Raw genomic sequence first — 13,864 nt, forward strand, 5'->3', positions numbered from 1 at the left:
CATCATCATCATTATTATTATTATTATTATTATTATTATCATCATCATCATCATCATCATCATCATCATCATCATCATCATTATTATCATTATTATTATTATTATTATTATTATTATTATTATTATTATTTTATATTATTATAATTATTATTATTATTATTATTATTATTATTATTCGATGATATATATAACTTTTTAAAAGTACTACCATTTTATTTTAACCAGCATAATGTGCATTTGAAAACTATGTGCATGTTAGCGCGGTACTTGTGCTACGAGCATGTCAACTTCTAAGTTAACAAATCTAAGACTATTTTACAGAACTAGGTATTTCTTTCTTTTTTACAAAAAAAAAACAACTACAATATGAAAAGAAATGTTATACAATGTATTTCAAAAAAATTATCCAATTAAAAAAAAACATTTTACACTCAATTGTACAATATGATTGTTACAAAATGTAAATGTTTTAAAACTAAACTTATCTAAACTAAACTTAACTAAATTTTTAATCATATTTTGACATTTTTATTGTCATTCTAATGAAGAACAATCAATATTAATACAAACCATAAATTTTTATATTTTATTTTTCGATACATTATAATTATAACATGGCAAAATAGGGAGCACTATTTAAATAGGAAATAACTATTTGACTTTCTGGGAAGAACAGGGGAAGTTATAAATGATTCAATTATTAAAATAAACAATGAAATTTGAATCGGAAACTCCCCATACATTCGCTGTACAATCGAGAAGTATGATCTGTAAACAATTTTGACACTATATATATTCAAATTCAATATTTATACTTAGATAAAGTATTTGCGTAAAATTAATGACAACGGAACAACACTGTGTGATTGTTAATATTAATAAAGTGTTCGTTTAATTAGTAAACAATTAAAGCAATACTAAGTATCGAGAGAGCAAAGTTACTTGAATTTTATTGTATTTGGCATAAATTCCAGGATGGTCAAGTATATGGAGATATCGATAGCTACTATACTTCTATTTATAGTAATAGGTAGGTAAATATATTCTGTGATGAGTTTTGCCATGCCGGATATTTTAATTTCTACCTTTATTCAAGTTAAGAAATTCCTTCTCTCTTCGATAGTTTAAGTTTATTTCAATAATTTTATTGCATTGGACCAAAAGGTCCATGAGGATAAACAGATGTATGATAAATGATATAAATAGATTTCGCATAACGTTTTACATAATTTTAAAATAATACACTTTATAAACTTGCATATACTATTACAGAGTCTTGAACTCGGGTAGACTTGTCATATACTAAATGAAAAATACATAATCAAACTTGTGAGTGAATCAAAGTCAGCAACATGTGAGTTGGACGTTATGCCAACACCAAAGCTTAAAGAAAATCTTCATTTGATTGCACCTGTTGTGACAGAAATCGTGAATCGGTCATTGTCTTCTGGTGTTTTTCCAGAGACGTGGAAGAGCGCTGTTATTAAGCCCCTTTTGAAAAAGAAAGGCCTTCCCTTAGAATTCAAAAACTATCGGCCTGTATCAAACCTGTCATTCTTGTCGAAAATACTTGAAAAAGCTGCAATGAACCAAATTTCAATCCACATTGAGTCCAACAATTTGTTACCATCTTACCAAAGTGCATACCGTAAATTTCACAGTGTTGAGTCTGCTATGATGAAAATGTACAGTGATCTGCTAGAAACAGCTGATAGCCGCCATGTGACAATAGTTGTAATGATTGATTTAAGCGCCGCCTTCGATACTATCGATATACCAATATTACTTGAAATCCTACAGAAAGACTGCCATACAGGGTATTCCATTAAAGTGGATCGAATCTTATTTAACCAACAGAGATATGAAAGTTGTCATTGAACAGTCCTCATCGGAAACTGAGCCACTGAGGTTCGGGGTTCCCCAGGGTTCTTGTGCTGGACCGGTGATATTAACTCTCTATATAGCTGCCCTTAACAAAATAGTCCAGAAATATCTGGCGGATTTGTATGGATATGCAGACGATCATAAAGTGGCATTTAAAATTAGAGCTGGTAACCATCACAGCGAAGAAATCGTTCGCCAAAAACTAACTGACTGTCTTAATGATATTGTGTCATGGATGACTAGATTTAAGTTAAAAATGAACAATAGCAAAACAGAAATCATCATTTATGGTACAAGACATCAGCTGAAGAAATTGAACATTTCCAGTGTCAATGTTGGTGGGGTCGAAGTCAACTGTGTTGACAATGTGAGAGACCTTGGAGTACAGATGACCAGCACTTTAAGTTTTGACATCCATATTCAAAAGAAGTGTCAGATTGCACACATGCAGTTAAGAAATTTGAAAGCAATCAGAAAACATCTCACTAAGAAATCTGCAGAAATCCTTGTTCACGGTTTGATTCATTCACATTTAGACTTTTGCAATGGATTATTCGCTGATATTCCAGCCTATCAACTTGATAAATTACAACGTGTGCAAAATTATGCTGCTAGAATTGTCACTGGAGCTACTTACTATCAATCCAGTGCTGAAATTCTTAAATCACTCCACTGGCTTCCAATTCGAGCAAGAATCATGTACAAAGTTATTGTGACTGTGTTTCGTGTTGCAAATGGCACCGCTCAATTGTATCTTCGTAAATTGTTCACTAAATGCCAGAGTCAGTACAGGAAAAGACTGAGATCCTCATCATCTAGCCACATTCGGTTTGATATACCATCAACAAATTCAAAACTTGCTGATAAATCCTTGGCCATTGTGGGACCTAAATGGTGGAATTCATTGCCAGACTATCTGAAGGACATTACCAATGAAAATCAGTTTAAGGCCAAACTTAAAACATACTTGTTTGGACTGTTTTTCAACTAGAGTTGTAGATTGGCTGTGCCATCGAGACTGGGTTTGGGAGTGTCTTGATCAAGCATATGTGTATATAGTCTTAATAATGTACAGCGCAATCGAATATTTAATACATTTTTGCGCTATATAAATGTCTTGTATTTGTATTTATTTGTATTTAGAAAAAAGTAAATATTAAGAAAGCAAATTGCTAAATAATCTTGATCTTTTATGTGTGAGTCATGCGTACTCACTTTTTTTCTTTTCTTTTTCGTAATTTAAGACAATGACAGAGATAATTTATGCATACATTTTACCAGCTATTTGTGATAAAATAGGGATAAACTGAAGACTGGGTCGTGTGAAAGTACCTACTCTTATTTGATACGTGAGTTTCTATGATTACCTCGTTTTCACTGATAAATGAATTTGCCTTACATTTTCTTTGTTTCAACAAAAATAATCATTCAATGAATTGTCAATTTACAGACAGAATCGGGCCAGTGGACGGTTTAAAATGTTACAACTGTGACACGAGAAAGCCCGATCACCGTGCTGTATGTGGGGAACACTTCAAATTGACGAAATCAAACACGAGCTTTCTATTGGACAACTGTGAATATTGCAGTAAATATCATTTTACAAACACTGGAGGTAAATCTGAAATTTTTATAAATAATCATAAATGAATATAACGAATCAATTTTCACAAACCATATTAAATACTAAATCATATGTGATAAATTATACTGTTATATTCCAACATGTCATAATGTTTATATTTGAACATCTTTATAAAATTTACGTCGAAGTGATTATTTCGTACATCTTTTATAATTGTAATTATTATAACAATTGATCAACATAGATCATGTGAAACTTATATCCTGGTTTTTTGTTTTGTTTTGTTTTTTCTTAAAATTGAAAAGCAACAATAAAGTACCTTTACACACATGAACAACATAATGTGTACATTGTATATTTCTTTGGTAAGGTTTATAAGTCACACTGATATGGGATCTTGATAATTACATTCGATTACAAGGCCCCTTCTATTTATTTTTTAACACCCGATCAGTCCCCTTCTTGTGTTTGACTTTTCTCTTCCCGTTGTTTTAACCCGGAAAAATCCCCTCTAATGTAGTATATAGATATGAAAAACATTAATACGAGTAATAACATATACATACAATTTAAACGAATTTTAACAAACATATTGACATTTTGACACTGTACTGATATAAGAGGAAATAAAAAAATACATGTATAGATTAATTACAAATGTATTATTAACTTCGTTTTTTACTCGCATTTATTATCATTAAATATTATATATTAATTTCCTTTGAAATGCCAATAAATGTATCAGACTTCTCATATGTACACGGAAGGGGAATTGTCTTGGATGGAAAAACAAACGGAAAGGCAATTGGCCGCCCTTAAAAATTAAACGGAGGGAAAACTCCCCAGGAAGGGACTTCTTTGGGAATCCATTGACATTATAAATGTCATACGTTGACTTTCGAGACTTACCATCAGGGGATCAACTGTGTATCATTATATTTTAACCACAATCGGGCACCTTTGTTTAAATAAATAAAAAAAGTATTTTTAAAACAGACGTATAATTGAACATGAATAATTTACACAATATAGTTTAAGTTATTTTCTCATTATTTAGGGGATGTAGATATACATGTATATCAGTCTTTATAAAACCAGATCCTGTTTATAAAGGGGAATGAAGTATATTGAATTAAAAAGCCATTATATCAAAGAATCTAATAATTAAAGATATCATATAAATTATATCAGTTTGTAATTTATGCACGATCTTTTAAATCGCTGTGTAACCATCATCTTTCTTGGTGTTTTTAGATGTCATCCGCAACTGTACGTTAAAGAAGGAAAAAAGTTTTACGTTTAAGTTTGGCTGCGAAAACAAGGAGGTAGGCGGTGAAACCGTGAAAATCTGTGCTTGTGAGGATGAGTTATGTAATGGCGCCAGATCGCATTTGACGACGATGATACTTGTTTATTTGCTTGTTTTTCTTGTCATATTCATTTGTCATTTCTAACTTTGACGTTTTCATGTTCATGTATTTGATTGATATTGTTAAGTTGCAGTGGCTTACAAATGACTCCTTAGATCAAATATTTAACAATTCTAAGAAAGTTTTACAAGATTTATTTATGCTTGGACTGAACAACATTTTGACTACCGTGAGAGAGTGCAAGGATATTTGGTTATCTATGGTATTTCAAGGAGAACACTATATATTTTTTTTTTCATTTTAAAACTTCTTTTCAATAGATCATGTATAAATACGAATGTATCGTAAAAATTGATATGAAAAAATAACCGCTAGTGTAATGAATAGATGAGATAGTATTTTTATTTTCTGTATTATTTGAAACAGTTACTAGAGTAACATCGGGTAATTTCGACACTTCTATACGTACATACAATAGGAAAAAAGTCAGAAGTGAAATTCAGCTATCATGACATGACCTGTAATATCACGGAAGTTAGTATTTTCATTGTTCATGTAGACTGATATTATTAAAGGAATCGATTGCGAAAAATCAATCATTGTTTCATTGTATAATTCTGTCAAAGTATTAAAACGCGGGATAAAGGTTTTAAATTTCTTATATTCACTTCTTATGTGAGAAGTTATACATGTATTTTACTATTCATTTTTATGTGGTGATATAACACGACCAACTGTTTAATACAATTAATATTGTACTAACACATTAATATTTAACGTCAACTTGTTCTGTATTAAAATACCGTACAGCCAGAAGGGATTTACATCACTTCAAGTTTTCAGCGACCCAATGGATGCATGTTCTGTATCAAAAGGTGGTCAATCAATAATTCATCGTGTCCAAAAACAAATTTCAGCAGTTCAACTGGCTACTTAGCAAAATGTTTACTAATTATCAGTATATGTACCCTCAAAATATGTGTACTGCACGGGTTTGAAACTGATTATTATGTAAAGCAAGATTTATTAGCCAGCATTATATATTATGCATCTATTTGTATTCAAGAGCTTGTGAATTATGCATCCAGATAATTTTTATAAGTGTATATTGATACAGGATCCTGCATCCAGTAAATCTCATGGCCAGGACACACAAATGACGTTATTGTAGTAATTTAAGTTCCCGTAATTGCTTGATATAAACGACATAAACATGCAACGCTAAATGTTATCCGTCCCATACATCTGACTGAGGTGATAAAATCTTATAAAGAATCCACCCTTGCATTATATTCTACACCACTTTGCTTCTCAAATATACGAACTTTCATTTCTGTCTCACCAAATTTTATTTCAATTTTTGATCGCATAACGTCTGGCCATCCCTCTTCCGGTGGATGACGAATAATTTCCCCTATCTTAACACAGAAATTGTCATCATTACAATATTCCGGGTTGGTCTCGATGGAAGCATACAATTTTGTATACAGCCTCCTCTGTTTGCTCCTAGGTGATTGTAGGTAACTTGTTCTGTTGACAGTAAACACGTCAGTTATTCTGATTGGTTGTCCTATTTCAACCAACTTCTCAAATACATCATCACAATATTCCTCTCCGTTACGTGTCGCTCTTAGTTCTTCCGGATCTTCCCCTGTAACAATACGTTAAATATATAATACACGTGACACGACAACACGTGACACGACAACACGTGCTTGCGAGATTTATCCAAAAGCTTTTGGAATTTTAATAAATATAGTTGTGCTATTTTAACTTGATTAAGGATAGGGTGTCAATGAATAGTTCGATGCACACATCTGCAATCTTGTTAAAGTAAATTTAATTTTTATTCGAGTACTTTTAAAAAGGTAATATTTCACGCGCACGTTTTCATGACATGCAGGCAGACTATGATATGTACTGATATGCTTTATAAATACGCTTTAATTTATGGAATGTTTATTATTCAAGCAGCCAATATCTGCATCAAAACTAACTGTCGTTTGTTAATAAGCAGTCAGTCCAGGGGAGACAACTGGTATACTACTGAATATGGAGGCATGTAGGAGTTATATGCCCTGTGTGATATAAGGGAGGGTGCACATTACATGTATACGTCTAACAAGGATGTATTGAGGTATAATGATTTTATATAGCTCAGATTTCTGTAGTTAATTAAGAAGCACGCTTCCATGTTTAATCTTGTTGTTATGGAAATTTAAGAATCTTTCTAATTACAAAATATATTCTCAAGTGTACAAATTAAATGAAGTGTAATTCATTTACTATTCTAAGAAATCATCTTTGATATTTTTACGTAAATATTCTTACTCATTTGGCGTGCAGCTTTAGAACTATTTTCTATTAAAACAGCATTAAAGTACGATTTTTAGAGATATCTAAAGATGTACGCAATATGTGCAAGGTCTTGTAATAAAGACAGAAAAAAATATCATATATGTAAACACATTATGTTATAATGAATTTCCGTTGATTGTGAATATTGATGTGTTGTTGCAATATTTACTATTATCTACAATTTACATATACTTGCCTTCGTAGAATGGTTTTCTAGCATAACTAACACCGTAAGTGTAGCGGGCAACTCGTTCAACTATAATCTCTGGTCTTTGTCCCATTAACACCGCTCCCTGAAATAAAAAAAGTGACGTTGCAATTATAGAACAAAACAGAACAGAACATGAATTTTATTCTAGATTTGAGCATTTCACTCCTCATCCATAACGTCTATACATTATTGTGTCAGTCAAACAATATAATGATATAATACAATATTGAAAATAACAGTATCTGTGGATCATATGACAAAAGAAGGTATAGCATATATATCAGTATCATTTAACATGAAATTGTTAAAGTACATGACAATAAATTGAGCATTTATTTCTATTATTATATTTCTAACTGTTCAGAAACGTTACTTAATCTCAATCTCAACTCAAACTCGCGAACGGTCGCTTCAAATGACGCTGGAGGACAGACATTGAAAAGCGGTATTCGTTCTTATCAAAACATGTTTATAATTACAAAGAGACTGTGTAGCAATTATCAATATTTCTTTTTATTATATGATCTAAATATAGCTGCAATCTCATTGGTCCAAACAGTAGGCAACAGAACTTTTTATAAAATCATATTTACTGGGTGTAGTATCATATTCACTGGCTGAATTGGATTTTCCCAGTCTAAAAATAGATTGAGACTCATATTCAATTATCATACACCGTAGACTGTTAATTACGCGTGTTGATTAAAAAATAATTGCTGCTTTTTGTTCTTTATGGCATATTTCTCGATTAAAATAACAATACTTTACTATTATACTTAAAGGTTACACCGCAATGATGAGTATAAACTTGAATTATTTTTGTATGCGCAGCGTTCGCGTAGTCGTTGCACGCCTAACACGTGCGTCTTTTTTCCCGCGCTTCAACGAGGCAAAATTTGTACATGTATAATTATAAGGTTGTGATTTTTTTTTAATTTCTAATTATTCATATAATAAAACAATTATTGACTAGTGAACCATTGAATATGATATGATATTCACCGGCAGAAAGTCATATTGACCTCGGCTATCGCCTCCGTCAATATGTCATCTGCCGGTGAATATCACATCATATTCAATGGCTCACTAGTCAATAATTGTATAATATCAAATTCGAGCTAAGTATATCATTAACTATTTTAAATGTCAACATTTTGTATATTAACACGTTTATCTATGTTAAGCACATGTGGTGGGAAGCAAAACGTTTTGTAGTTATGTCAAGGCAATTATGATACTATTTAGCAAGGTGCTTATTAAACAAATCAAATGAAGAAAAATATGTATTTCTAAATGACAGAAAAACGGCAACATTTATTGTTAATGGCTATATATCAGCCCATATTTAAATTGTGCACTATCCTTTGTAAATCGAAATCCCCCCCTCCAAAAAAAAACAAACAAACAAAATAAAAAAAATAAATTAAACAAAACTTCAAAGGGATTATCGTTATTCGTAAGTATCTGTCTTTCAACATTTGTTTCGTCACATTCTCTCAGCTCCCGTTTTAAGATTCATTTAGATATATATATATTATAATATATATATATAATATAATATATATAATATATATAATATATATATATATATATATATATATATATATAATATATTATATAATAGTTATATATATATATATATATATATATATATATATATATATATATATACAAGTTTATACAAGTTTATTCATAATTCATCCAGAAGGTCTTAGACCCATGTGGCAAAAACATGAATACATATATACAAATTATGGCGACAAGGTACATGCATCACAAGTACAAGTATCAAAAATTTATAATATTTTAAGTAAACAAACAAGGGGGTACAACAATTATTTTCTTCATGGATTTGAAATACACCTTCAAGCACTTTCCAAAAATAGCAAAGACCACAGTAGATAACCCCGGTTGCACTGTATCTCACTGTAATAAATCGTAATGTAAAATGATTGCCATACGGTAGGTTTTTTAGTTTTAATTGTGCCAAAAATATGTTAAAGGGTATAAAATTGTGATGAAAGCTAAGATCCAAAAGCTTTCATTGGTGTTATAAATTTTAAAAATCGGATTAATTTTGATTTTCGAAGATAAAGGGAAACAACTGTTTTTTATTCATTCGATATACCTCAGTTTGTGTTTGCGTAGTTCATATTTGAAACTGTTTATGGGTGTATTCTGTACATAATGACAAAAAAGTCATACTAATTTTCCACATTTGGTCACATTTAGTTCGAAAACGAAAGTAACAAAATGTGAACGTGGATACATTTTTATTCTTTTTTGTAAGAAATACCTATATATAACCATATGCATGACTATTATAACTAGGAATAAGAATAACAGTAAAACACTTGATGAAAAAGTACCATATAACATGAACTTACAAATAAAATAATTTTTAAAATATGGCTTATAACATATTATTATTAATATATAACTCACTTGCTTCTTTTAATGCAAAAGCTTTTTTTCATGTATTATACTTAGATTTTTCATAATTCGTCTATTTTTCTGAATTCATTAATTCAATAAATTTTTGCATATTTGGGCGATTGACATAAAATTTGGTATAAAAAGTTTCCTTAAATCACTGTATAAAGTAACATTCCAGAAACAAAATGATATTCATCTTCTAACTTGTCACAAAAAAATACATTTCTTTCACTTATATGTGTACTTACAGGTCTAGTCCACCGACCTGTTTCAATAAAAGCCTATGCGAGCAAACTCGCAGGCGAGACAGTAACATACACGAAATTTTCTTTTACACTTAAATAATTAAGATATGGTTGAAATTCTATGGTTTTGAATATATACCTGGGAAAGATTGCTCTGCTAGAGTCATTTAATCTAACCAGACCAATTTTTTGTAAAAAAATGTCTTTAAGTCTTTGCTTAACGTTTATTAAGAACAATTTTAGGGTCCCCAATAGTTTTGGGGGAAAAGCCAAACTTCAATTTGAAAACCAAGTTATATACATTTTAATAAATTCTTCTTTAAAAAAAAATGCACCATTTTTTTTTCTGGGAAGGATTATCTGTGGAATATCTTGTTTAAAGTAAATAAATATATTTTTCTACTATATTTGTTTTTCAATCCTGATAGTACAACTTGATCCAGAACTTTAAATTAATTATAATAATCGCATATTTTGCAAGAGGCATTCCTTCCCAACTCCCCATAAATAAAATCATTCTGTGTAAATTCTTTTTAACTCCCAATATACGTTTACAGAAATGGCATATGAATACGTTTCGAACTGATTTTTTGCCTTGTTAAACCCCCAAAAATTTCACTTCCATTATTTAAAATAGGTAGTATAAGTTTATCAAATAATTCTACTTTATGTTAACAGATATATCAGTAAATTTATATAAGTACTTTATCCATCTTTATAAATAGCCTTAAGTGCTTGGACCCGCTAAAAAGTAATCTTTTGAGCTTCCATAAAAGATCCACTGTTAGTTAAAACAATTCCCCAAGATATGAAAATTTATTAACCCAATTTTCAACTAATGGCTATCATTAAAATAAAAATTTTAAAAATTTTCTTGTAAACCGGACCCACCTTTTTTAAATATCAAAACCTTTGTTTTAGCTGGGGTGTTAACTTTCAATTTCCCCATTTATTTCAACAATACAACGCATAACATATCTAAAACTTGGATTGGCAGGTCCCCCTAAGGATTGTTTTGCAAAAAAATAACAATGTCATCTGCATATAGTAAATCAAAAACATTTTAAAAAAACAATGTTAACTTTTTTTATACCATCGAAGCCGTTCTTAACCAATACATATCTTTCGATGTCATTTATAACATTGAAAACAAAAAATGGTGAATAAACAAATTCACCCTGTCTAACCCCCAAAGTAAACATTCCAAAAACTATTGCTAACCTTCATTGTTAACTTAACTCCCTTGACTTAAACAGAAGTATACATAGATTCTAAGATATTTAAAAAAGTTACCTTCTAAAATACCTATTTGAATAAGTTTAGAAACCATAAGTTTATCCCTATTTAACATAATCAAAAGCTTTTGGGGAAAAATCTATAAAAAGCACAAGGTTATAATTTTGGTTACCACTATTGATAACATGATTTATCAAAGACCATGCAAAACAAAAATATTAAATCCACCGTGGGCCTAAATTTTTGATTTCTAAATCCAGCTTTGCGCCTCTATATACACACTTAATAATTTTCTGCCCAATCCTTTAACTCGATTGTCCAATAATCTAAAGTAAAAAGTTTCCCCTAACGTAACTTAAAAGTGTTATACCCCCTATAATTATTTACATCAAATTAATTGATCCTTTTTTAATGCAATGGTAATTAACTAAAACCTTCAGACCAAACTTCGGAAAGTATCCTAGTTTCAAAAATTTTATTAAAATAATGTCAACAATGTTGGTATTTAAAAACGTGTTTAAACCATGGATAAAAAATTCGTTTTAATTTGTATAAATCTTTGGGCCACCACTCTTATTTGAGTTCAAAATTGACTTATTGCTTTCATTATACAATTTGAAGTGAAATGGGAACATTTAATTCCTTAAACATAATGTTGGGAACTCCCCCTTGTTCTTATTCTATCAATAAAATGGTAGAACATTCCCTCATCTGGAGTAAAAAAATTAATCATTCTGGATTATTTTAACTGACTTAATATTGCTCACAAACATCAAATTTGAAATATCTGCTAACTCTTAATCCCTGGCACAATCCTTTAAACATTTTCCAATATAATTTTTGCATTTTTTTGTATTTGGCTTTCTAACTAGTCCTGTTGCGTTTCTTTTTTATTCATAATCATATCTCGCTTTTCCTTAGTGTACATTTATTAGCGCGATCTTGCAGTAACCATATTTTTTCTATTAACATCAAATTTCCTCAAACCTGTATTGATTTAAAGACTGAAAAAATAATCTTCTATTCGTTAATTCACATTCTATATTATACCAACTTTTTAACACAAAATCTACACATTTTTTTCATTTCTTCAAAAGGAGGTAGTTTTACCGCCAGAAACATTTAAATAAAGGGGAAACAACTTCTTCAACATATCTGAAAAATTTGCTAAAACACATGAATAAATATTCGGTACTACATTACAATGTTCTCATTTGCCTTTTAAATTTTTCTAATTTACTTTTAATATTTCACTTTGTGAAAATCTATTAATAAAATTCAGGCGGCCTTGTCAGTAATTCCATTTATATCTTTACATTTTACATGTTCATCATGTACATTAATAATGAGTTTTTTGTGCATTTCTAAAACAGGTTTTATCAAACATAAAGTAAAGTCAATTAAACAATGATTCGGAAGTATATTTCGGTTTCTTTCAGACTTTGAAACAATTTACATTACCTTAACAAATTTTTTTTCCGACATAATAACATAATCAACGGACACTGCAAACCCTTATTTGCCTAACCAAAGGTTAACAACCTTTATTTTTATCTTCCCCTACCCTAAACCAGTTTAAAATACGTAAACCGGTCTGCTTACATAAATCCAATAACAATAAAAAACCGTTACTATTTTAAAATTACCCTTATCTTGGATAATATATATATATATATATATATTATATATGGGACCTACATTATTCAAAATCAATACTGAAAACCTAAATGTGAAAAATTCAGTATAAACTTTTATTGGGAAAACACCTCAAAATAACAACCCCCCCTCCCCCTTTACTGAAATCTTAAACAAATTTCTCCCAACCTTTCCCCCGAAAACTTTGGGGACTGGGGACTTTATTCATCTGGAAAATACCTACTTTAATGAAAGGGAACTGTCTCGACCGTTTTAGGAATTATAATGGGGAATTTTACTTCAAATGAGGGCGTGTGTAAGTTTATCGGATTCTGAATACGGGTCCTTTACAAGGGCCCCCGGGAATAGTTTCCCTTCCCAAGCTTAAATCCGGGGTATAAAAAAACTTTACCCGTTACAGGGTTCGGGGAAAAATAGGGCGTATAAAACAAATTATTAATTTTAATTTTTGACTTTTAATTTTTTAAAAAAATTTGCCGGGGTTCCGGATAAAAATCTGTTTAGAAAGGATTTTTATAAATTATTTTTTTAAAATTGTTTAGTAATTAGTATTTCAAAAGGGGGCATTTTTTGGAATGCAATTCTTTTTAAAACTGCTTCCCAAAAAACATTTCCCCTTCTTTTAATTTTAAAACGAAACTTTTACCAAAATTAAAAATTTAATTTTTTAAAAGGTTTATTTTTTTGAATAAACTTTTTCAAAAAAAAACAAGTTTTTCAAATTTTCAAAAATAACTTTTATTTTTAAAATTTTTTTTAAAATTTAAAAAAGGAAAATTTTCACACAAAATTTAAAAGAAGGACCACCACACAAAACAAAACAAAACCCACCACACACACACACACCCACACACACACACACAAAAACAACCCCCACACACAT

The 13,864-nt window shown here is 30.2% G+C and overlaps 2 protein-coding genes across 2 annotated transcripts; one reads left to right on the forward strand and one right to left on the reverse strand.

Moving 5' to 3' along the window:
* The first annotated feature begins 787 nt into the window (after nt 1-787).
* Nucleotides 788-5,237, forward strand: LOC132722500 (uncharacterized). The gene is made up of 3 exons (XM_060707009.1): nt 788-1,030; nt 3,335-3,499; nt 4,724-5,237. The coding sequence occupies exons 1-3, from the start codon at nt 976-978 to the stop codon at nt 4,921-4,923; spliced, it is 420 nt and encodes a 139-aa protein (XP_060562992.1). The 5' UTR covers nt 788-975; the 3' UTR covers nt 4,924-5,237.
* Nucleotides 5,238-6,104: 867 nt separating this feature from the next.
* LOC132722499 (heat shock 70 kDa protein 12A-like) lies at nt 6,105-7,490 on the reverse strand (the record flags this gene model as incomplete). The annotated part of the gene is given in 2 exon segments (XM_060707007.1): nt 6,105-6,490; nt 7,394-7,490. Coding segments are annotated over 2 exon segments (483 nt in total), but the record flags the coding sequence as incomplete, so codon positions are not given.
* Between the last annotated feature and the right edge of the window lie 6,374 nt (nt 7,491-13,864).

The sequence above is a fragment of the Ruditapes philippinarum genome, unplaced genomic scaffold (assembly GCF_026571515.1).
Source record: "Ruditapes philippinarum isolate M1 unplaced genomic scaffold, ASM2657151v2 ctg18345_1_1_1_1, whole genome shotgun sequence".
In the NCBI taxonomy this organism is placed as follows: Eukaryota; Metazoa; Mollusca; class Bivalvia; order Venerida; family Veneridae; genus Ruditapes; species Ruditapes philippinarum.